The sequence below is a fragment of the Archocentrus centrarchus genome, chromosome 22, assembly GCF_007364275.1.
Source record: "Archocentrus centrarchus isolate MPI-CPG fArcCen1 chromosome 22, fArcCen1, whole genome shotgun sequence".
Taxonomy (NCBI): Eukaryota; Metazoa; Chordata; class Actinopteri; order Cichliformes; family Cichlidae; genus Archocentrus; species Archocentrus centrarchus.
Window position 1 is genome coordinate 20,820,958 of NC_044367.1, and position 25,327 is coordinate 20,846,284.

Consider the following 25,327-nt stretch of genomic DNA (forward strand, 5'->3'; position numbering starts at 1 on the left):
AAATGCACAAGAACTGGCAGTTTTATTGTGTAAAACATGCAGTATTTTTGTTTGAGTCTAACCAGTAATTAGATGGACCCATAAAGAACCAAAAGGTCAAACTGTAAAGAAAACATGTCTTTCTACAGTTATTTATATTTTTAAAGCACTATTACTAGTTACTAGTAAATATTTTACCTTTTAAATTTTGTCTCTGTCCAAAGACAGAGAAAACAATTGTGAAGTGTATTTTTAATACAAGTGTTCTCTGTTGGGGATGCCCAAAAGTTGTCATTTATGTGTACATTTTCTTTCTCTAGCCCTAATGTAAAAATAAAGAGAAACCTGTCTGTTAGTTGTAAAATCATGTAAACAGAAGTCGAATCATACTTTGCTTAACACTACCTAAAGTTGAAAAGACTTTAATTTCTGTCAAGTGGCTATACTTTTACATTTAATTTTCCTTTTTAAAGGAAATCCCATGATCTGTTGCAATATATAAAGCTGCATTTGAAGGTTGTGCCATTATGATTGTTCTGTCTTGAAAGGAAGGACCTTGTCATTGTAATTACTTTGCAGTTACTACAGAGTACATGCTTAAGTTAAGGCAGAATAATATCTGTGACACAAGTATAAATAAAATGAATAGATTATGTTTGGTGCAAGAATTGTGCATCCAATTCTTTTTTTTTTTTTAAAGCCATTAAAGATGTATGCTGTACAGTCATTCCATCCTGGAAAAAGAACAAGAAAAAAAATAATTAAACCCAGGATGAGTTTATGAAAACTTCTGACCAAATTTTTGTTTTAAATAACTTTATTCACACCTAGTTTTAGTTAAGTCTAACAACTTTTCTTTCATATCAGTTCATTACCAGATCCATCCATCCATTTTCTTCCGCTTATCATATGTACACACAGAACTGCTCATACTGTGTTTATCTTAGTGAAGGGCCCCGCGGAGGTTTGTGCTTCTCTCTCCTCCTCTTTCAGATGGGCGGACTTCACAGTAACCTTTCCCAGCGGCGGTGGTGGGACTGGACCCGCCGCAGCAACTCAGACGCTCCCAGTGGCTCCAGTTAGCTGGCTAACTGCGGCTAGCTAATCCAAAGCTGGAAAAAAAAAATGTTGACTTTCCGCGCTTTGCTAACTGGCCGGTATGGTTGCAGAGTCGAAGGATTGTGCCATGACTTTACCTCACCGTGCTGTTGATGTTTTCCGAGCCTTGAGTTATGCTTTCACGAAAGAAAAGCAAGAACGAAGCGTCCAAACCAGCCGAGGTACACGGGAAGTATGTGAAGAAGGAAACGTCGCCGCTCCTGAGAAGTAAGCGCAACAAGTAGTTAGCTGCTCCGAGCTAGCTCCGAGTAGCATCAGTGAGCTCGTAGTTAAACTCTGTTAAACCGTAGTCAGCTAACATTAACAAGCTCTCTAAAGCGACTGTGTGGAACGCTTTAGCCATATTATTAAAACTCTCACGACTCTAAACAACAGTTTGATGATGTAAAGTCTAACCAAACACACTGCTACGATGGTAGTTCATTGTAGCTAAATGCTACATGAACGTCAGCTGCAGTGCTTAAAGTTGTAAGATAGTGCCTACATCTTTAAACTCCTCAGCTAAAGGCATGTTGTACTAGTCAATTAGTTTACTTAAAAGTTTTTTGTGTGTGTGTCTGTACTGACTTACAATTACAGTGATAGCTGCTGTTACCTATTAGTATTGGAGTACCTGTAGAAGTACTATGAACGATCAATGGAGTGAAAAGTAGCAGTATTTTGTAGAAATGTGGACATTACTGAAGAACCTTCTCTTGTAAAAGTTTTCTTTTAAAGTAAGTAAGCATTATGATTCAAGTATCAAAAGTAGAAGTTCTCCATATGGAAAAATAATGGCACTAATCAGTGAGTTAATCTGGTTTTTATATTTTTAAAATTGATTATTGTAGTTTTTTTCAAGTGCAGCTAATACAAGCCATCAAGCATGAGTAACTGCCATATATTGTGTTGAGTATTGTTAACATTTGCTCTTCTGACCTGGTTGCAGATCTTATGCCCTCCTTCATCCGTCATGGACCCACTATACCCAGACGCACAGAGGTCCCTCTGCCAGAAATGGGGCCTTCTTCCTACCCTTTGGCACCCAGTCGGGAACCAGGGGTGTCCCGTAACAAGAGTGTCCTCCGTACCCATGTGCAGAGGCCTCCACATGAGGTGGCCCGCACAGAGAGCCACCGCTCATCTGCACCTCCGTACCTGCCTCGCAGCCTGGGAGACATTTCGCACGAGTATGGAGGCTCGTCACAGTCCTTCCTTACAGACGTGAGCCCCATGTCTGAGAATGGAGACGCTGCCCGGTATTATTACCCCTCTGAACCTTATTATGACAACCAGCAGCGCCAGCCCAGGAGAGTCGCAGACCGCTTTCCTGAAGACTATAGATACTATGAGCACAATGAGCACAATTTCCAAAGACATCCCCGACAACACACTCCCCCAGCTCCAAACAGACCCCCTTCAGGTAAATGTGAAACATTTTTGCTCCTCCCTTTTTACACTATTCATTTAGATAGTTTGTTAAGGGATTAAATGGGGGGTAGTGATAGAAATAAGAAACACACATATTTTCAGTAAGTATATGACAAACAGTTTCTCTTTGAGGGACTAAAATGGATCCTTTTACGACTTCTTGGGTTTAAAAATGATGTAGTTCAGTTTGAATATGAGTGCAGTCACACCAGCAAATCTACAACTTTTCAGAATTTTCATTTTTCTTTTTCTTGGAGAAAATATTTGCAACTTTGGAGGTATGGAGCGATGTAACAGTGTAAGTGGCTGTACTTATTATTGTTTTTGAGTATTATGGATGGGTGTCCAACCACACAGAGGCCACTCTGAAAGGAATGCAGGCCACTAGTTGTCAAATTGAAAAGAGCAATTTCATTTCAGTCTTTATTTTACTCCTCTGTGTTGTAAACATTACTATGATGTAAGTGTGTAATTAGATTGAGATATATGTGTGTCTGTGTGTGTGTGTGTTTTGTGGGGGTGGGGGGTGTCACAGGAATGCTTCTTGCCCTCCTTAAACGATAAAGAGCCTTTTACTTTGTGGCTGACTGGTCAACGTCGTGTATACGTTTTAGTATTATGTCAGGCCTGCCTATTGCATATCATGGAGTCTTGTTTGGGGTAAAGTTAAACAAGCATTAGAGGCTCAGCATTTTTCACCTCTTGTGTTTGCTGACATTTTCTGCCAGCAAACTAGTAATTTGTACACTGCCCCCAGTCAAATGTCTCAGCCTCAAACTGCTTGCTAGCATGACTCATCCTTGTATGTATGCGCTGTTCTCTTTATACTTTCATTTCACACACTGTGAGGTTTAATCAGCGAGGTTTGAGAGCAGTCACCCATTGAACATTGGCAGATTTTTTTTTTCTTTTTGATAACTAGCCTATTTTTGTACTGTAGTGTTTACAAGAAAATCATCAAACTCAAAGTTGTTTGAAAATATTCCTGGTTATTTATTAGTTGTCATTATGGTCTCAAATGGGACATATAAGGCTTCTCCTTATGTTTATTCCATTTATGCTGCGTTCTGTTTGCCTTGACATCACTCTCGAGCGGAGTGTGTTCCAGTAGTAAAGTCAGAAAAGTGAGGAAAAACAAGGTTTGTTTTGCTCCTTCTCAAGGTAGAGCTATTCATGCATCACTAGCTTAACTTAAAAAAACACAGCTGCAGCACATTTATGGGTAGAGCCTGGTCAGTGTTCTGCGTATTGCTGGGAACTTGAAAATTTTGACTTCAAAACAGAATGCACTGATGTGGCTCCGTGGTGTAGTGGGTCACACATTTGCCTTAAGCTGGCCCCATCTACCTGCAAAGATCGTCTGTCGTTGATGGAGGCAGTGTCCAAAGTATGCGGTACAGCAGCTCTGCTTGTGCTGTTGTTGGTCCATCAGCCAGTGGCAGCAAAGAGCGAAGTTATAACATACAAAGAACTGAAGTAAAACTGAGTGTTAAAAACAATGAAAAGTGTCCACTGCAGCAACTGTCTATACTTTTCATGCTGTATTTTTGATCTTTGATGTGTTATTCGCATTTCTCCCATTCCTGGCGAACTCCGCTGTCACTCTTCCCTGTTCTGACCACCTTGTCAGTCAGTCAGGATTCGACCGACGGACATCAACATCCACGGGCAGCGTCATCCGTGTCGAGTAACATGCAGTTGGGATTTTGGAGGACTGCACAGGAGAGTTGCAGTACCATAAATTACACATTGCGCATGTTTGATTCCAGGAGGAGACACAAACCCTGCCTCAGAGGGACACAAGCTAGTGTACTTTGTACTAGTCCAAAGCCCAGATAAATTGGAGGGTTGCATCAGATGGACACCTGGAGTAAAATCTGTGCCAAATAAGACCTGCAGATCTGCTGTGGCAACCCCTTGGGAAATAAAAGCGCAACCGAAAGTACCTTCTGCTTACTGTTACAGTGGTGGCTGCTAGTGCTGTACATGGCCAAAGTTTCAGATTATGAAATCATTGACTTTTACACCCTCTGAGCCAAAAGCTCAGCCTTCAGACTGCCCTGAAGGCTCAGTTTCTGAAAGTTTTTTTTTTTTTTTTCCCCTCCTATTTTTGGCTCTATACTGTCCTGTAGTCAGGGATGTTCATGTTATGTGCTCCGGCTGTGAGCACAGAAGCCCCACCCTCCTGCTGTTCAAACCCCCTGTTTGCAAGGAGCAGCCAGTCAGAAGAAAGGTGGCTTAAATAGACAGTGGATGAACTGATGGGGCTTTGTCAAGGTTTAATATAAGATAAATCAGGCTTATTTTGAACTCATCCAGAGCTACTCTAGTAGAGTTCAGGTATAAAAAGACCGAGTTGGAAATGAGCGTAAGTGAGCATTAAATTTTAGTAGCGTAGTATAGAAAATTTGGAGGGGGCGGGGTGTGCCCTCTACTGAATGCCCTTCTAGTTTTTTTTTGTGTGTGTGTTTTTAATAACTATCCTAGTTTTCCTCTCTTTCCATTTTATTTTATTTTTTGTGGTGGTGTTTTCCGTAATTTGATGTTATTAATCTTTGTTTTATTCAGCTCATTCAACAGCTCACGAGGCATGGATGTAAGATTTATTATTCCTCACTGTAACCAGAGAAATTCCTGTGATGTATTGAGCTTTAAGCCTTCTGTGAATATTTTTTTTCTGACAGAAAGGGCTGAGATGATGTTGATGATGATGATGATTTGGAGGAGGAGGAGGAGGAGTACATTTCTGTGGAGCACTCGCATTCCTTCCCTTCATTCAGCAGCTGGCAAAGAGCTCGAGCTCTGTTGCTGTCACTCTGTTGTAGAATTTATCAGATTGTAGCTGCCATTTCGCTGAGATCCTTGAGCATTCTCCGGTGTTTTGAATTCTTGGTTCCTGCAGGCTCATTTGTTTTGAGTCATGATACTTCTCACTCATCCACATCCACACAGCTGTCGACTTGACATTCCTTGCTGATGTTATTCTCCAGGACCCGCTGCATGAACCCTCTCTGCTGCTGGCTATTACAGCCGTTTGTTCTCTCCCAGTGAAAGGCCCTGTGTGTATGCCTGGCCATGCAGAGCTTTTTGCCTTCCTGTCCAAAAGTATCAACACTCCCATTTCCTACCATTCATCACATAGTGTCAGTCAGAATAAGATGCCCCTCTGTCACTGCTCTGACAGTCGGACAATCTCAGCATTACTTAAAGCTGCTTCAGTCATACTTTAGGTCGTGATTCACTGCATTCCTATCTTATCCTGCTGTAAGTTCATTTGCCACATCACAGTAACCTTTTAAATGCTGTACATTCCTCTGCTTTAAATGACACTTTCCCACACAGGCAGTTTTTAAGAAATTTCTCCAAATATTTCTTCTTTCCCAGGGGTGCTGTTAGCCGGCAGCTGCTCCTCAGTATGGTTGGTCAGACATCGCTCTCTCTCCCTCAGGGTTTCTAAAAAAGAAATGTTTGTTCTCCTCAGGCATAGGTCGAATACAGGCCAAGTCTCTGGGGAACCTGTCCAGTCTGACGGGAGAGGACCTCCCTCTTCCGGCCGGTTGGACTGTTGACTGGACCATCCGTGGCAGGAAGTACTACATTGACCACAACACTAACACTACACACTGGAGCCACCCTCTGGAGAGGGAGGGGCTCCCTCCAGGCTGGGAGAAGGTGGAGTCCGCTGAGTTTGGGGTCTATTATGTGGATCACATAAACAAGAGGGCACAGTATCGTCATCCATGTGCTCCAAGGTGAGAAAAGTGAAAGTTGTTGCATTTGATAAAGGTGGGTTTTTTTTTTTTTTTTGTTCGTTTGTTTTTTGTGGGTGCGGTGTTCTTCTTTTAGACCTTTAAGCAACAAACTTAATGCTATTATTTCTTTACTTGGTAGAAAAGTTATCTCACCACAATATAGATATTTTTTCTTTCTATTCTAGTGTGCCCCGCTATGATCAGCCTCCTCCAATACCACCTCCTGTGACCTATCAGCCACGTCCTGCAGAGAGGAACCAACCAGTCCTCGTGCCAGCTAACCCATACCACACAGCCGAGATCCCAGACTGGCTGCAGGTGTACGCTCGCGCACCACTAAAGTAAGTCTGATTCAGTCTTATTATTAGTCTAGTGTTTTGGACAGTTGACCTGAAGTCAAGTCAGTCAGTAAGAGGTGAATTTAGCAACACATCAGGGTAAGTTAATGGTAGAAAGAGGCACTTGGGTGGACAAAAAAATCTGAGGAATTTCAGGAGGATCTATGGATGCTTCTTTCTGCCACTAAAAAAAAAAAATTGCCATCCACAACTTAACTTTTTCAGGTTAGTATCTCAAAATTACAACTTAATAAATCAAAATTTCCACTTGGTCAAAAGTTTGAGTTGGTAAGTAAAAAATTTTAGGATAATAACATGAAACTGGCACAAAAAAAAGAGTCAGTGGTGGAAATGAGCTTCCGTAGGAATCAGAGCATACATATTTTAATTTACTTCTTAATGTACACATTTAGTGTTGTCAGGATTGTTAGACCTGGCAACTAAACCCCTGACCTTTTTTCAGTGCATTCCCTCTATTTGTTGTTAATGTATGGTTTGTTTGTTTTTTATTCCTGGAAAAAAATTTTTTGATCAGGTACTTTGATAGTAATCAAACAGGCAACTCAGCTCTTACCAAAAGTGTTGAATCGAATGGTAAAATTATCTTATAACTCACTAAAATGGAAAAGTACAGTAATTATCCTCAGGTATGCAAATATCTATTATATTATATATTTATATTTTATACCTCCATAAAACATATATTTTTATTTGTGGAAATCTGCACAACCAGCCAGAGTTGGGACTATCAGACTTTTGACATTTCCTTGGATTTCTGCCTGCAACATTCAATATTCCAAATCAGTGTTTATTTCAGAGTTTGTGCATATTGAATATAGAAGCCCTGACAAAAAATCTTTCCAAATAAAAGTATTTTTCTCCCAAAGAAATGACTATTATTTGAATTTTTCATGAGTATTGCTACCATATAATCAAGTGTTTTGTGCTCCTGGTATGCATCCTTTTCTGTATTCATTGGTACCGTAGATCTTTAAACCAGCCCACGATGTAACTTTAAAGATGCAATCACTCTCCTCTCCTTTGCGTCAGGTACGACCACATCTTGAAGTGGGAGCTCTTCCAGTTGGCAGATCTGGACACATACCAGGGCATGCTGAAGCTGCTCTTCATGAAGGAGCTCGAACACATCGTCAAGTCCTACGAGGCGTACCGGCAGGCGCTGCTGTCTGAGGTGGAGGCACGCAAACATCGGCAGCAGTGGTACGCCCAGCAGTCCAACAAGAACTTCAAAGGAAACATGTGAGGTGTGTGTGTGTGTGTGTGTGTGTGTGTGTGTGTGTGTGTGTGTGTGTGTGTGTGCGCGTGCATGCATGTGTGTGTGTGTGTGTGTGTGCGCAGTAGGGACGTCTCGATGCCACACCTCTCTGAGGTTTCCTCAGTTTGGGAGCGGTCAGAGTTTCCTTTGAAATCATGATTGACTCTTAATTGCCTCTTTACCAAACACATCTGTGCCTTTGCTTGATCCAAATATATCAGCCGGGAGGTCAAGACACATATTCGCCGAGGTGGGGGCCTTGTACCCACCCATGTGACACTCAGTTTATGAATGACTGAAAAAAAAATAAATAAAAACGCTAGAATGAAGAAATAATGTGCTGCATCTTGGGAAACTGCTTGTGGTGCCATTTATAGCCACTGACCTGGGAACTAAATTTCTGTTTGAATCCCTGTTTTAAAGACCGAGAAGCACAGAGTGTGAAAAAGCTACTCTGGATATTTGTTGCAAAAACTTCCTGACATTGTGCCTTTTAATAAAAACAAAGTGCGGCAGTTTTACAACGTCTGCTCATATCATGTAAATGCCAGCTACTCCGTCATGTTTTCCTGTGGGAGAGAGCGACAGGCAGCTTTTTCTAATTTGACTTCATGACTTCTTTCCTTTGCTCTGTTACACTCATAAACTGAAAACCACACACAGAAAGTGTGCATTGTTCCTTTTTTCTTTTTTTTTTTTAAAGAAATCACATACTTTAAGACAATCCACCAAAACCTTAACAGATATTTAATTTTTGATATGAAACACGTCTTTATTTAAAGACCTTTGATGGATGAAGCATCACATTTGATGCGGTGGTTTGAGCATCTCTCGGCTCTTGGCATTATTGTTAGGAATATTCATGTTTTTGTGCATTTAATGAAACGCAAATAAGCTACTGGAACCTTTTAAACCTTTCAGGAGAGACATTCGTTTTGCCAAACAAGTGCAGTTCACTTTCTCTTTGTTTCATTTTTCATGCTTTATGTTTATGGCCTGACACCTTGCTTCACTGATATAATGGAAGTGCTGGTTCTTGAGAACATATTCTACTGATCACTAATCAGCTTTATCTTTATCTCCTCTTAAGATACTCAGAAATGTTTTCTTACTTGTTTTTGTCTACTGGAGACAAGTCATTTTTCACTAAGGTGAAGAAAGACACCTTTTTCAAAAATATAAAATGAAAACTATTATAGTTTAAATGTGTTTAATGAGACCTGTGTATCAGAGGAACCTAAAACATTTTTGAATGTCCTAAATGGGTGCAGTGGAATAGGTTTGTACAGAAAACTGTGCTTCTCTTTGTGAGACGGCGTCTTATCACATCTTCTCAGAACAATGTCAAGTTTGTTCATACCTAATTTGTGAATTGCAAATACAGGACATAAACAATAAAGTCTGCAGTGAAGGAAAATACACTTATGGATGTACAGTTGTTGCCTTCTGCTGCCTGCATGTCTTCCCACGGAGTGTTTTATAATGGCAGCTGCTTAAGAGCCACCAGCTTATCATTCATTATGTATTTAAAACATGTCTCACTATAAGAAAACTCGAGTCTAGATTTCATTAAATTGGTCCACCTTTATTAGGTCTTTCTTTGCAACTGAAATTTTTGCAATGCATGTGCTGAAACTAAGCAGAGTCTATTTGAAGGAGCTCACAAAAATGTTGATTCCTTTGAGCTTTCAGTACTCCCACCATGTCCAGAGGTGATGCTTTAGGAATGAAATAAATCCAGGAAAAGCACTTTTTTTTTCTTTTTTTTTTATCCCCCCTTGTTCTTTTTCTCACAGACAAAATATTCCAACATGTAAACAAATACTGCTCCTCTGACTTATCAATGGACACAACACCCAAAACACAAACATGAAATAAAATGGGATTTCAAAACCTCACGAATCTTAAACTGGTCTGGGATGGTTCTTTGTGTGAAGGCCTCGCTGATGTTGATTATACATTGTGGAAGACTCAAGAAGCCACTCTGTTGCAGTGCCTTTAAATTTTCAAGCTTTGAGGTCAAACCTCACTATAAACTTGCTAAATATGCATGACAGTGTTCCTGTATGGTTGGTGAGCAGATCTAAATGGGCAAAAAAAAAAAAAGTTTTGCTGCAGCTTTGTATGTGATGCAAACATTTTACAGCACAATGACTGAAGGAGTTAAAACAATGACCACAGCTGTACAAATATACAGTAACAGTCTACTAAGCCGAAGTATTCAAACACCAAAAAAAGAGTTGTCACCAATACAAGCCTTTAGTTTAAAAATGCAAGCTGTCCTGGAAACACAAAAAGCCTCTTTCACCATGCAGCAGTTTTGCACAGATGATTCAGTTTAAGTGTGTGAAGATGATGAAAGAGATGTGGAATGAGGCTCCGTTTCCAAAGCAGGCCTGTCGCCACGCCTAATAGCATCTAGCTTTGATTCCCCGGTGGCCACAGAATAGCTACATTCCTCGGATTTGCTCGAACATTCAGTGAGAAGCACAACAATGGCTTTGGCAGCCGCCTCTACATCACAATGGAAACCAAAACCTGCTCTTTCCTCTGACCTCAAAGGCCAAACGCACATATAGAGGATCACTGGGACGATTCGTAATTACAAAACTGCAAGCGGACTATAAAGTGAGATGATGTCGGCTATGTTGTGTAAACTTTTGTCTCTCCCACCAGTGCTGTAGCACACAGCTACTCCCTGATATGTCAAAAGTAACACCAACCCCTACAACAAAACATACCGTATACAACAAATTCATGTGCCATGGAGTGTCTGCATGTAGCCAGGCTGCAGCAGGTGAGAAATCATTTTTACATGTTATGGCACAATACCAGTTTAGTCACAACCATTCATCTATTTTTTTTTTGTTTGTTTTTTTTAAATAAAGTATACCTGCTTTTAGAGCTTAAAGATGACAGACATTAACCACTTACCATGCTGATGATGCTTGTAATGTGTCATTATTTAATATACAGTACATATTTTGTCTTTCAAACATTGCAGGTCATAGATATTGTTCCTTATAAACAGCACTAAACTTCAAAGAACAGAACAATTGTCACAAATGGGGATTTCACAGATTTGGATATACCTTAAAAATCATCATCAATAACAAATAATGTAAAAAAAAAAAGAAAAAAAAAAAAAAAGAAAATGCCTGATGGGAAATAAACAGCTGACTGGAGGTTGGATATGTGAATTCTCCTCCAGCAGGAGTGCCCATGGTATCTGTACAGGTGTGTTTGCTTCACGAACTAAGGGTGCGAGACACATTGCATCCAATGCTTGAAAGCAGTGACCCACTGAGGAGATGCTCTCAACATATGCATGAACATTAAACAGTCCGTTATAAGGGTTAAAGAAGTGAATGCACTGGCAGGCTGCAGAAGCAAGTACCAGAATTAAAGAGTGCCTTATGGGTGAGGGCATTCTTCTGCTTTCCTCCTCCTCAACTTCCTCCCTCTGTCCATCATGAGGAAGTCTGTTTGTCTTTTAACTAATCAGTCCCTCTTCTTGTCCTGCTCTTCAGGCACCTCTTCTACCTGAGGCCCAGGGAACGCATGGTGGTACAGGTGCCTGTGATTGGCTGCTACATTATACAGCTTGTAGAGAGCCTATAGAGTGAACATGGAGCTGATTAGTTTGCATGAAGTTATCTTGCAGACGTCAATATTTCTTTTTTCAGGAGACACCTGAGTTACAAATTACACAAACATAAAATCACACCAATAAAGTACATTCACTCAGTTAACCATCATACATGCATATACTTATATATTATCAATAGAAGCTAGTAAAGCTAAAGTTGTTCATACATGTTTTGTATAATGATCAAGCTCTATCAAGTGTATAACTACATCTGGAGTATTTTGAGAATGCTGTTAGAAACAAACTGAAGAGTCCTGTTTCGGTTTTTTTTTTTAATGTAGTCATACACAGCAGATGTTTTTCATCACTGATAATGATTTTTTTTTTTCCTTGATTCCTTTCATGCTTTTGTAGGCCAGAAAATAAATTAGTTTTATATAACTTATTCACTTTATTCACTCTCTATGTTTCTGCATTGTTGAAAGATGCGCAGCAGGCACAAGTGGTTACTTTTATCTGTTTTCTTATTATTCATAATTTATTTGAAGTGCAATATCAAGTGCTTCATAAATGTTGTATCTGTTTATTCTGACAACAAAAAGTGGAAAAAGAAAGCCAGTTCCCTGAACACTGTTGTATAGCTGTATAGTAGCGTGCACAGAAGGTTAACTGTAAAAGTGTGAAAGTAATCTTGGGTCTTGTCCACTGTTTACATTTAAATTTAAGCTTTAAATTTTGTAACAGACTGTAAATGTATCTTTTTTTTTTCAGCAATATCTGAGTATGTATTCTCCTGGAATGCCACAAATTATGAAAACAAACACTTACAGCTTACAGAGCATCTGTTGTGTGCAAATCTGTTAGTTTTTTTATTCAAGTTTCAAAGAACAATTTGCTGTAAAGTTGAATTTTATGGATTTATACATTTGGGCTTCATCGTTTCCATCCATCTATCCATTTTCTTAATCGTGTATCCAGTTTAGTGTATCGGGGTCCAGTCAGTTTATCTAAATCGATTAAATAACCAAGAATACCAGTGGGTGAATTTTTCTGAATTGCACCCAAGTTGTGTTTCAGGAGTTTAGACCAAGATTACACAGGGAGAGCGGCATGTTGTCGAAAGCGGCCTGCTTGGAAAAAGCTTTGTTTGCATCATTACCATAAACAGAGTGCTGACCTCCTTAACAATAAGTATTATTCACAGATTAACATAACAGGGCACATTTTGATCCTTAAGGGAAACATTTAATCATCTGAAGTCTAAAGTATACTGTAGTACAGATGAGGCAGATCTGATTTCAAGCGTAGATCCGAGCAGAGGCCATGTTATCTGCTAATCAGCCTCGGGGGGAAAAAACTGACATGGTTCCTTAAGCAGAAGAATCCTGTGTTCAGGATTTTTATCATAACAGTTAAATAAAGTCATTAAAAATTATGAAACATACAAGCATAAAATGTAAACTTTGCACTCTAATGCACGTGGGGTGCATATTCCTTGAAAAATGTTTAGAATTTCTGTTACACAAGACCTCTATTTATGATTTAGGGCAAATTACATACAGAATGTGGTGTGAGTTGTGATCAACAGCATAACATCTGATGGGGAGGCTGGGGCAACACCCTGGGGCCCAGAAGGTTGGTGGGACCCAGTCAAAATTTCCATCAAAGGGGACCCTCCTTTACATAACATTGAATACTTGTATTCACAGTGTTGCGGTAAAGTGGAAACACTACAGGAGTTCCATTTTATGTTTAATTCATGGTTCTATCTTGTGAACAAAAGCCTAAATTTTATTTCATTTTTTTATATAACATAAAAAATATATCTATATCTGCCCTGGGGCCTTTTGCAGAGTTGCTACGGCTGTGGTTATGATCACATAGTTTCAGAAATTAGTTCACATACTGTATGTGCTCACAGGCCATCTGCCTTAAGATGTAAATAGACGCGTCTTCATTCAGGTAACATGAGGTGGGTGGAACTGAAGTTTAGGGACCTTGAGCAGAGCTGCTCGTTTGATAAAAAAAAATAGTCAAATAGAAATGTATCAATGGCATCCAGTTTTGTTTGGCTTTTTTATTTTTACTTAAGAATAATTTTGAAGGCCTCTTCATGTTTTTGAAAAACATGTTCTTATAAATCCTCTCAACTGAACTGCTCCACTTACCTCATTTGTGCTCCCCTGCAGAGGCATTAAAAGAAAACAAACATATACAATGTGAGCGCATGTAATGAACACGTAACACATACACAAAGACTGTTCAATAACAATGCACTGTTGCTCTAATGGAGCTGGCTTGGATGGATTTGCTGCCACTGATAAAGAAGACTTTTGCCCCCTAGTGGTTTAAACTCACTGTATCATCTTAATTTCTAATAGAGATTTGGATGGATACTGGATGTATTGTATTTGTCTTTGCTGGTTAGTTTTAAAATAAAATAAACTTTGGGTTTATACGCTTTCATTGCAGTGTGACTGTAAAAAAAAAACAAAAAAAAAAAACATGGTTTGATCACTAATATCAATTCTGATATATTTTCTTTGCCTACTGTTAAAGGCTAAGGATGTTAAAGTTCTCCTTCTGAACCACATAAACCTCAAGAGATACCAGATCTGATACCAGTACATTTTACTTTGCTTTGTAAGTGCTCAAAACCTGAATGTATGTAGTGATTTTCACTCACTGCAGAACTTTAAATTCAATCCTAAATTAATTATTTTCCTACTTATGAGTTTTCTTAGTTTTATAAGTTGTAGAAACTCTCAGCAGCCAGCATTACCATCTAACTACAGGTTCATTAATGTTATTCATTTTCTTTACCTGGTCCCAGAGCGCACCGGCAACCTGATCAATGACGGCGCCGAGTTCTCGGTATTCCCCAGAGTACCGGATGTAGGCCCAGGTGCACAGCGTGATCAGTGCCAGACCGAGGATCATGTTACACAAGCTGGCAATGATGTCCACACCCACAAAGCCTGTGATACCTGCAGCCACGTACATGACAAAGATGACCACGAAGAGCGTGGCCGGTGTGCGGGCTGCGTGGAAAATGTTCTTGGAGTCATTGTGCTTGATGTACTGGACGAACACCTCGTCAATCTCTCCCTCCAGCTGCTGCAGGTAGCGGCGGCTGAATTCCTCACCTCCCATCTTCTTCACACCCTTAAACACCTGCAGAGCCTCCTCTCTGATGACGGTGTGTCGGGCCTGCAGCTCACTGGGGGCGAGGAAGGGCCGATCACCTCCACAGACCTGTGAGAGGTGAAGGGAGCGGGTCAGTGAAGACTAGGCAGCTAACGGACAGGTATTCAGTCACTAGAAAATCCTGTTTGCACCTACCCCCTCCATTTTCTTGTTGTACAGATCTTTTGCCGCTGCAACAGCTGCTAAATTATTTGCCTCTGCTGTGGCCTGAGGGGAAACAAATGGAAATATAATGTAAGGAATATATAGTGTATAGTGTCATCATCTAAAAATTAGAAACATGAATAAGCTTACAGTCGTGGTCAGAGGTTTATGTACATGAATGTCATGTTAATTTGGAGTTTTTAATGATTTCTTTGCACTGCTCTTTTCCAGGGTGGAATGGCATACACACAACATACATCGATAATAACTTTAAAACACATTGGCAGAGAAGATTTGTTAAATTTTTCATGTGCGCAACCCACATACTCACATACTCAACCCACAAATGTTTTTTCCTTGATGTGACACCATTTAAGGGGAACTAAACAGGCTTTCAACATTATAAGATTTATTGCCAAGAGGCATTATTGCAACAGAGAAATAATTGACCAAATGCCAATTTCCTTACTTTTTGTGCTACGTTTATATACATGTACCCTTACTAATATTTGGTCAAATGCACCTTAGCAAGCAAGCTACCAAATCCTTGTGCACCCAAGAAGTGGATGCACAACCTTATCAAGTTAAAAGACATTGTAGAATCTTTGGCACCATTTATTAAAAGTTTTAAGTGAGTGTATATATATAAATAAATATATATATATATATATATATATATATATATATATATATATATATATATATATATATATATATAAAAAAGACATTGTAGAACCTGTAAAAGATTTAAGTGAGTGGATGTGAATATTTTAGTCTGTATGTAAACTTTTGACCCAGTGTGGATTTAAAGAAAAATAAATTCAAACCTGTGCACCCAATTCTTGTTTTAAAAAGTTATTAAAGCTGTATGCTGTACAATCATTCCACCCAGGAAAAAGAACAGTTCAAAGAAATCAATAAAAGTCCAAAAATTACATGACATTCATGCCCATGATGAGTGTATGTCAATTTCTGACCACAACTATATCTTGAATGCAAGGTTCTACTGTATGTTAACAAAGTAGTCATTAAAAATGTACCTGTAGCATTGACTTTGGGTGTGGCAGCTCCTCACCTTGGTAAATTTTGATGTAAGCCTGAAAATTAAAAAAATATATATATAAAGAGAAACGATAACATAGATTTGATCTGTCACATGCAGAAATATTAACTTTTATTTATGCACCTAACAATATGACTTTATATCTGTTGCAAAGGGATTTCACTTCAAGCTGATTTTACAGCGCAAAAGAAAACATTAGATGCGTTGGCTCTTTGTGCACATCACCATGGTCCTTTGCTCTGACCTTGAAATACTCCAGCAGGCCTCTGCACGTGATTTTGCTACCGTTGATCTCCTTCACATCGATGTTACGAGGACTGAGGAGCCAGGGGACCAAGACCTTCAGGTTGTTTATAAACTCACCATCAATCTCTAGTCAAAGAGGACAACAGACGGTGAGTGTGTACAACATAGCAAAGTCCCTCCCCAACAGCAGAAGACTTCTTCAGGACAATGTGCCACACCACAAAACCTGCCCAGCAAGGCCTCAACGAGCATTAAAAAAAAGAAAAAGACCAAGCTGTTAACTTGGCTTCCACAATCTTCTTATCCCAATCTGAGCATTTCCCTGATGCTGTAGACGCCACAGGACGAACCAAAAGCTTCCATGTCATGATTGAAGAGGGGGACCTATAAACTATTAAGCATTTTAATGCCTTATTGTGGGTTCACCATGTACTCTATATTACCAAAACTTTTCTCATTTTGTGATTTTTTTTTACACCTGACTGATGTTACAATTTAAATTAGAAGGGAATTTGCTCCACCAAGGCAGGTTATTTTTGCCTGTGCTCCATGTCCTCACCAAGTTCCAAGAAATTTAGCTGGGGAGTTCTTGCACAATCTTGCATAAACTATACTATTCCTCAATAAAAGGTCCATATGGTATGAGTAATGAAGAAAAGCTATAAAAGCTGTACCTTTGATTCTCCCATCAAAATGTGGGTTGGTGGCCACTTTGAGGCCAGGGTGAGGCATCAGGAAACAGGAGATGTTGGTGAAGCAGGAGTGGATGTGTTTCCGCACATTCTGCAGCTCTTCGTGCTGGTTCTCTGAAATCTGCACCGCAAACACAGCCACATGCACCAGATTTAATACGAATACGAATACCTTTACCTTAAGATGTGATTCAGTTAAGCTAGTCTCAGCAACAGTGAGGTGTCAGCCACATCACATCAAGACTGAAAGCGGTGTGATCATCTGCCTCAGTAACATCTGTGATGACTGACCTTCAGTCTCTTCTCAAGGAACTTCATGCCGCCTTCCTGTCCGTAAGGAAACTCATATGGAAAACTCCAATCTCGAACCAGGAAAATCATGGACTAGAAAGAAAATGTACCACAAGACTTTTGTTAATGCCATCTTGTGCTGTAAACTGCACTCAGTTGCAAATGATTTTGAGACAGAATTAATATCCTAATAGACATACCAAAGACATTTCTATTTAATCTATTGATTGCTAGAAAATACTTTCATGTACCTGGAATGGCTTGAGGAAAGTCTCCTCCATTGCTAGTCTGCCATACTCAGTGAAAAGCTGAAATAAAGCAACAATACTTTAACAAACACTTTGAAGAACTAAAGCAGGAGCCTGTTAATTCTGAATTTAAATATATAAATAAGTCTATAACAAGATTTATAGAACTGTGCAAAAGTCTTCAACACAGCCTGAACTTGCTGTCAGGTCTTTGCTGGATTCTTTTCCAGTTTCTTAAGAGCATGGCTTTCAGGTCCTGTTCATCTGCTGTAGTTACACTATATTGCCAAAAGTATTTGCTTGTCTGCCTTCACACGTATATGAATTGAGTGACATCCCATTCTTAATCTGTAGGGTTTAATATGATGTCAGCTCACCCTTTGCAGCTTTAACTCTTCTGGGAAGGCTTTCCACAAGGTTTAGGAGTGTGTTTGTAGGAATTTTTAACCATTTGACCAGAACTGCATTTGTGAGGTCAGATACTGATGTTGGACGAGAAAGCCTGGCTCACAGTCTCTGCTCTAATTCATCCCAAAGGTGTTCTATTGGATTGAGGTCCTGACTCTGTGGGGGCCAGTCAAGTTCTTCCACACCAAACTTGCTCATCCATGTCTGTATGGACCTTGCTTTGTGCACTGGTGTGCAGTTATGTTAGAACAAGAACGGGCCATCCCCAAACTTCCCACAAAGTTGGGGACATGAAAATGTCCAAAATGTCTTATGGTGAAGCATTAAGAGTTCCTTACACTGGAACTAAGCGGCTGAGCCCAACTCCTGAAAAGCACCCTACACCATAATCCCCCCTCCACCAAACTTTACACTTGGCACAATGCAGTCAGACGAGTACCGTTCTCCTGTCAACAGCCAGATGGGGACGCTTGATTTGTTACTCCAGAGAACACGTTTCCACTGCTCTAGAGTCCCGTGGTGGTGTGTTTTACTCCACTGCATCTAATGTTTTCTTTTGCGCTTGGTGATGTTAGGCTTGGATGCAGTTGCTCGGCCATGGAAACACATTGCATGAAGCTGCACAGGTGGCATCCTATCACAGTACCACACTGGGATTCACTGAGCTCCTGAGAGCGACCCATTATTTCACAAATGTTTGTAGAAACAGTCTGCATGCCTAGGTGCTTGAGTTTATACACCTGTGGCCATGGAAGTGATTGGAACACAGCAATTCAATGATTTGGATGATTAAGTTGTCTGTTACTTTAGACACAACACTGGTTCATCACTTGAGTAAGGTGTCTTTTTTGTGCTTGAATGATTCATAGGTCAGTGCTGAGTGGATTAACAAAGAAAAAGCATTCCTTGGAAAATGGTCAGGTACAAGGACGAGACTGAAAATGAGTGAAAAAGCAGCCAATGTCCAAAGAAAAACTTTGAAGGATCTTCAGAAAGCCTGGAGAACTATTGCTGAACACCATTTTAAAAAAGAAGAAGAAGAAAGCCTCGCTCCTTGGAAGCAAAATATAAAGAATTGAGGGGCTGTTCAAGACTATTGCACAGTATTGTATGTTCCTGTCATAAGCCTGTTACAATGTTTCTGTTATAACTGAAACACAGTTTTACCTGCAAGTGTTGAAGGTCGTCCTCTTGTACATTCTGTGAGATGTTGTAAACCTGAGAGAAGCCATTAATTTAGAGGATTCTTTTGTTAAAAAGTGGAAAAATTGAAGAATGTAGTATATGTATCTAGATTAAATTAAGTAAGTAGTCCTATTTGCATTAAGAACCACATGGGACTGCAAATCTACACCCATGCTAGCATGCTGATGTCTAGCAGGTATAATGCGTAGCACCTATACCATAGTCTGATGTGTTAGCATGTAAACTTGCTTTGAGCATTTTCAAGTAGGAACTATTTTCTTTCTACCAACCAAAATAAGGATGTAGCTAATCAACATTACAGCTCAGCCAAAGGGAGAAAGAGGGTAGGGTTAGGCTGAACATTTCTTCTGAATGATGATGCGGTGCAGAGATGTAGTTCAGTAGAAAGAAAACAGCTACTACATGAAAGTACTCACAACAACAACAGGTTTACAGACATCCATCCAGTAGTTGTGGAGACTTTTCACCCAAAACTGCACAAGTCAATCTTGTGGTGGCGCTAAAGGAAAAATCAAGTCAGTAGGATACGCTATCTGGGGTCATTAATGTCCCTTTAGAATTCCATGGCAATTCCATTCAAAAAAATATCACTGAGATAGCTGCCTGACTCACCATCCGTACTACTAAAAATACAGACAACCAATACATTCATGCATTCATATAAATACGCAGAGTTTTTTCTAAAGCAAAACAGGGTCAGATGAGTGAAGGTCACCACACCTGCATGGAGCTTATCATGGTGCTCAAGGCGAACACAGTCGCTGAATCCCTCAGCGTCGACTGGCTGTCAAACGTGCCTTGCGTGTCCATTAGCAGCACAGCGACCTGTGTAGGAGACAGATGAACACATTCACCTGTGCTGCAGGAGCCTGTATGTTTGCCATGGCTCTACTGCGGTGAGGAAAGTGGGTTTTGATACAGCGTGTGGAGGATTAGGTAAATGTTTGCACTCCAGGGAACAGAAAGTGCCTAAAGCAACCATTCATGTTCAGCAATTGAATGAATGAAGCCTAAAAGAACGGCCGACCTTTGATGTAAAAGGTAAGAAAGAGAGACAGTTGGCTGATGCAGGTATAAAAAAACATGTCCCAATGCACAAACAACTCCCTTCCAGTTACCCAACCAAAGCTACAACTACGACTATGAAGGTGAGAAGCTTTAAGATAACCTGTTGCCAAGCTTATTGAAATATTAAGGCATCACCCTAAAGAGGTTAAACAATAATCTGTGTGATATTTAATTAAACACTTAATTGCACTTAAATAGCCTAATTTCTATCCAGCCGTGGGGTGAAACACAGTCTCACCTTTCTTCCGTCTGGTTTGTCCACCAGAAAGACTTCACTCCAGATCTGGATCCCAGTGGTCTCCCTCTCTGAACCACCCCTCCAGGAGAAGCCGGTCAGAGGCTCCTCTGGATCGCCGAGCCAGTTTTCAGATGCCTGAGCAGCAACGTATCACAATTTAATCTAACAGGTTAGTTTAATCTGTATCGCTTTGAAATAGTGCAAGTTTATTTATTTATGTATTTATGTATGTATATATATATATATATATATATATATATATATATATATATATATATATATATATATATATATATATATATTTTTTTTTTTTTGTACAAAAAATGTAATTAAACAATATATACAAAAATACATATAAATATGGAGAAAAAACAAATGTATAGGTATTTTTATGCAAGATTACTGTACATGAGTAGGTTGAAATATGAAATATGATACAGTTGAGATCAGAAGTTTACATCCACTTATCATGGACATGAATGTCATGGTAATTTTGGGCATTTAATAATTTCTTTGAACTGTTCTTCTTCCAGGGTGGAATAATTTTACAACATATATCTTTAATGACTTTAAAAAAAACAAGAATTGGGTGCACAAGTTTGATTTTATTTAGAATTTTCTCTAAATCCACACAGGTCTAAAAGTATACATACAGGCTCAAATATTCACATCCACTCACTTAAATCTTTTACAGGTTCTACAATGTCTTTTAACTTGACAAGTCCAATTCTCGTTAGTGATCAAGATTGACTACAACTGGTAGTTTCTCTTTGTCAGCATAAAAAGGATTTGTCTGACAGCACTCACTGGATTGACCAGTCCAGTGAACTCACTGAAGATCTAGGAAGGAGAACTGTAGATTTACACAAGCTCAGAAGATCTCTTGGAGAAGGTCTCTGTAAATAACTGCAGATTCTAAGATCAGCAGTTCAAACATAAGTGCAAGCTATTCAGATGTGTCACCACTTTGCCAAGGTCTGGAAGAAGACCCAAACTGTTACCCTCAGATGAGAGGAAATTGGTAAAGATGTTCAGGAACCACCCAGGAATCACCAAGGCCTGCCATGAACTGCAAACTGCTAAAACACCAGCATCACTGTCAACGGTGCAGCGAGTTATACATCGCCATGGAGGGAGCCGAACAAGAGACCAGCCCCCGCTCCAAAATCAACACCTTCAAGCTTTACTGTAATTTGCAGCTCCCCACACGGACGAGTCAAATGGCTTCTGGAGAAGAGTTTGATGGTCAGACGAGACAAAGACTGAGTTATCTGGCCACAATGACTATAGGCATGTTTGAAGGCGTAAACGTGAGGCTTTCAAACCTGAGAACACTGTACCAACTGTCAAGCATGGTGGTGGCAGCATCATCCACTGGGGCTGTTTTGCTGCCAGTGGTACTGGTGCACTGCACAAAGTGGACGGAATAATGAAGAAGGAGGAATACCTCCAAATTCTTCAACTTCACCTCAAATCAGCAGCTAAATGTTTAAAACTTGGACACAGCTGAGTGTTCCGACAGGACAATGATCCCCAAACACAAATCAAAACTGGTTTTAGAATGGATAAAACAGGCTAATATTAAGCTTCCAGAATGGCCATCCCAAAGTGCCGACCTCAACCCTGTTGAAAATTTGCGCACAATGCTCAAAAACCAGGAAAAAAAAGCCAATTTAAATGAACTCTACCAATTCTGTCAAGAAGAGCGGTGAAATATCCAGCCAGCTTGTTGATGACTACCAAAAGCGTCTGGTCCAGTTGTAACTTGCTAAGGGATATTTAACCAAATATTAGTGAACCCGTATATATACTTTTGACTCTGTGTGAATTAGAGAAAATCCAAAATAAATTCAAATTTGTGCACCCAATTCTTGTTTTCTACAGTCATTAAAGATGTATGTTGTGCAAGCATTCCACCCCGGAAAAGGAACAATTCAAAGAAATCATTAAAAGCCCAAAATTACCATGACAGTCATGCCCATAATGAGTGGATGTAAACTTCTGACTGCAACTGCATAATGAACATTTTCTTTCTTTTTTGCCAGTTTGCCGCAGTCTTATAGTTGCAGTTCTTGGTTTGTTTCTTTATATTTATTTTCCTCTGGTTTTGGGTCTTATTTCTGGTCTCTGTGTTAGTTATTTCCTGCTTTTATTTTGATAGTCTCTTGTGTTTTGTGTTTAGTTTTACTTCCTTTGTCTCATCTTCAGTGATTAGTTTCAGCTATGCTCCCTGGTGTCTTATCTTCCTGATTACCTCATGTGTGCATATGTTATCTATGTCCTCCTCTGTTTCTTATTGTGCCCTCATCTTTGGCTCCCCTCACACTGTGTGTGTGTTCCTAGTTTTCCTTGTTAATGTACTGGCTCCAGTCCAGGCCTGTGAATATCGAGGATATTTTTCCTGTGAATAAAAGCTGACTTTAAGTTTACTTTTCATCCTCCAAGTCCTGCTTTACCTGCCTTACACAGCCAGTCCTCAACAGTTACATTGTTATATTTACGTTTTTTTTTTATGTACTACACCGACTCACAAGCTAAATCGGGAACCTTTTCACCCTGGCAATATTAAATTCATTCATTAGATATTGGGCGCCTTATTAGGAAACTTCAGGCACACAGATTGTATGACCCATAACATGCATACTGGAGTAATGTTTCTGCAGAGACTTACGTGGTTGTACATGTAACGTAGCATAAAGTCCATGAGGAAAGACTTGCCCTTGCGGAAAGCCCCAGCCACGGAGATGGCCACCACCTCACGGTCTCTGACCTCCTCAGCCAGCAGGATGCAGCTCAGTGCCGTCTCATCCAGCTCAAAGGTGTGGTCATCTTTGACCAGCAGCACCTGGATGGGCCGAGCTCGTCCATCTGGCTCCTCCTCCTCTGAGCTCCAGTCATAGACATTTTTATCACTGAGGGACCCTGGACAAGAAAACAGAGGTTGGAAATCATTCAAAACCTGAAGCAAGGGAATGAGCTGAAAGCTGAAAAAATGAACTTGGACAAGGCAGCTTTTTACATGAAATATCATTTTAGCAGAGAGATGAAGGCAAAATGTTTGATTTAAAGCAGCTGATGTGTATTTAGTCAATGAAACACCAGCTAAAATGTTGTTGCGTGAGTGACTGAACAGCCAGAACTTCTTCACAGTGATGATAAGCGCTCTTTGCAGTCCATTAAGTGAGGAAACAGGAATGTTGAGTCCATTATTCCTTCCTGCTTCAGCTCAAGATCAATAGCATGGCCTGTGAGCTTGTTAATAATGTTTATACTGAATCAGGCCATGCTGTTTGTATCAGATGAGATCATGTGCATTCAAAGCTTTTTCCGTACTTTTCCATGTAGTGACTCAGTGTCTTTCCAGTTGCTGCTGTCTCATGTAGGATGTGCAGGCAGAATGAGCTTCCTGCAACAATTGGAGGCTTTTTGAGCTCCCAAATTCTCCACACTGTAACATTTGTTCACTGAAGAAGAAAAAAAAAGCGAACACACACGACTCCTTCCAGTCACTGTGGCTGCAGTGTTCATTTCAATGATATAAATGCAAATTAAAGCATGGATACAACTGTCAAAAATGCAGCAGTGACAGATTAATTAGTAGCAGGCAAAATTTTAAGGATGTGCTAAATGATTAATGAAGGGTGCCAAGAATGCAACGGTAAATAATTCAGATAGGAATCATCCAAGGTTTCGTCTCAGGCCTGAAGGGGACTGTCAGGGTGGCTTCACATCTCCTGCAAAGGCCTCTTCAGCCAGGCCTGGCCTGGCATCATGAGCCTGCCTGGTTAACCTGATCATGTTCAGCTGCTGCTGCTGCTGCCCTTAAAACAGCCAAAGACGTCAGAAGCAGTCGGCTCAAAGTGGGTCAGACCAGATAAACTCTCTGATGACAAACAGCAGCATTTCACCCCTTTCCCTCACACTCCCAATGCAGTCATTCAGCCCCTTCCTTCCCTTTGCAGGCCTGAATTTAAAGTTAACACAGAGTGATGTCAGTGACGATCATCATCAGTGATGATGACATTAATGGCCAGGGTGCAGATGGTAGTCCTGAGGATGATCAGAGGCTATCTTCTGATGCAACGTTACATAACTGTATGTCAGAGAACCATCACAAAAAGCTCACTGTGATAAACAAAATAAAATCAAAGGGGGGTTCTGGCGTTTTGGGAGGTCCAGAGAGCACTAACAGACATTTCCTGCACGTTGATCAGTGAATACATATATAACATATCTTAGAAATATATGTCTGTGTTTTCTTAAGCTTGACTGACCAATATTCCTGCGGAGACTCACTGAAACGCGTATTTCTCACTATAAATGGCGTCATGCATTGCTGCATCAAAATAAATAAACACTGGTCATGACACAGTCGAAACGAAACCAAGCCTTTCATCATGGAGTCTAAGATAAACATCTTACAGGCGTTCACCCTCTCCTCCTCAGCAGGGGTTTCTTTAAAAAAAAAAAATCCTTACGTGCCGTCAAGCACTGATATATTAAATGTACGTACACTCACCCCAGCTGTCTCTTTCTGGACGGTGTTTCGCCATAATACTGTCCTTATATCCCTCTGATTGTGGGTTAATGAGCGACCCTAGTCGATAGTCATGAGTGTGTGTCGGGGGGCTGGGAGAATGCCCTGGCTCCACCAAAACGATGCTCGTATCGCAGAAGGATGATGGAGCTTTTATCCTCAACGCGACGCAGTGATGCCGTATCTCGTTAGGGGGCGCAGTTCTAAAGCAGCAGCTTGAGGCACGGGTCGACGGATGAATGCCGTCGGGCTATTTTACATTGTTTAAAAGCAAATACGATTTCCGAATATGTGCTTGAAACTGAGACCAGAAACGAATTTCTTTGTCGTAGTTCTGTGATGCAATTTCAACTTCTATCGGCAGGTGGCGGTAATTACACAGAAGATGAAAGATATGCCTCCTTCATGTGCGTCTCTGTAAAAATGTAAACTGCAAGAGGGTGACCATTATGGCAGTGAATGAAGAAGTATTCAGTATTACATCTTAAAAATACTACTTTGAAAAACATTCACCTC

The 25,327-nt window shown here is 40.1% G+C and overlaps 2 protein-coding genes across 4 annotated transcripts; one reads left to right on the forward strand and one right to left on the reverse strand.

Annotated features, from left to right (window-relative positions):
- The first annotated feature begins 1,027 nt into the window (after positions 1 to 1,027).
- On the forward strand, positions 1,028 to 9,783 carry sav1 (salvador family WW domain containing protein 1). 2 transcript variants are annotated; one of them, XM_030718742.1, is made up of 6 exons: positions 1,028 to 1,305; positions 2,027 to 2,500; positions 5,990 to 6,260; positions 6,446 to 6,601; positions 7,649 to 7,863; positions 7,906 to 9,783. In XM_030718742.1, exons 1-5 carry the CDS (start codon positions 1,212 to 1,214, stop codon positions 7,860 to 7,862), a joined length of 1,209 nt encoding a protein of 402 aa, XP_030574602.1. In that variant the 5' UTR covers positions 1,028 to 1,211; the 3' UTR covers position 7,863; positions 7,906 to 9,783. The 2 variants fall into 2 exon arrangements, with proteins under 2 accessions (XP_030574602.1, XP_030574601.1); XM_030718741.1 differs by having other exon boundaries at positions 7,649 to 9,783.
- On the reverse strand, positions 9,554 to 24,962 carry atl1 (atlastin GTPase 1). Of its 2 annotated transcripts, none has more exons than XM_030718740.1 (14): positions 24,794 to 24,962; positions 22,946 to 23,196; positions 20,275 to 20,409; positions 19,689 to 19,793; positions 18,930 to 18,980; positions 17,358 to 17,414; positions 17,107 to 17,199; positions 16,798 to 16,936; positions 16,122 to 16,249; positions 15,855 to 15,911; positions 14,806 to 14,877; positions 14,287 to 14,718; positions 13,632 to 13,646; positions 9,554 to 11,489 (listed from the first exon to the last, which is right to left on the reverse strand). In XM_030718740.1, the coding sequence occupies exons 1-14, from the start codon at positions 24,825 to 24,827 to the stop codon at positions 11,376 to 11,378; spliced, it is 1,683 nt and encodes a 560-aa protein (XP_030574600.1). In that variant the 5' UTR covers positions 24,828 to 24,962; the 3' UTR covers positions 9,554 to 11,375. The 2 variants fall into 2 exon arrangements, with proteins under 2 accessions (XP_030574600.1, XP_030574599.1); XM_030718739.1 differs by having other exon boundaries at positions 24,788 to 24,962.
- Between the last annotated feature and the right edge of the window lie 365 nt (positions 24,963 to 25,327).

Coding starts and splice junctions, on each gene's coding strand:
- sav1 (XM_030718741.1), top strand. CDS start 1,212: ATGCTTTCACGAAAGAAAAGCAAGAACGAAGCGTCCAAACCAGCCGAG. Junction 2,501..5,989: donor TCCAAACAGACCCCCTTCAG/GTAAATGTGAAA, acceptor TGTTCTCCTCAG/GCATAGGTCGAATACAGGCC. Junction 6,602..7,648: donor TACGCTCGCGCACCACTAAA/GTAAGTCTGATT, acceptor CCTTTGCGTCAG/GTACGACCACATCTTGAAGT.
- atl1 (XM_030718739.1), bottom strand. CDS start 24,827: ATGGCGAAACACCGTCCAGAAAGAGACAGCTGGGGTGAGT. Junction 20,410..22,945: donor TACGTTACATGTACAACCAC/GTAAGTCTCTGC, acceptor GTTGCTGCTCAG/GCATCTGAAAACTGGCTCGG. Junction 14,878..15,854: donor ACCCAAAGTCAATGCTACAG/GTACATTTTTAA, acceptor GTTTCCCCTCAG/GCCACAGCAGAGGCAAATAA.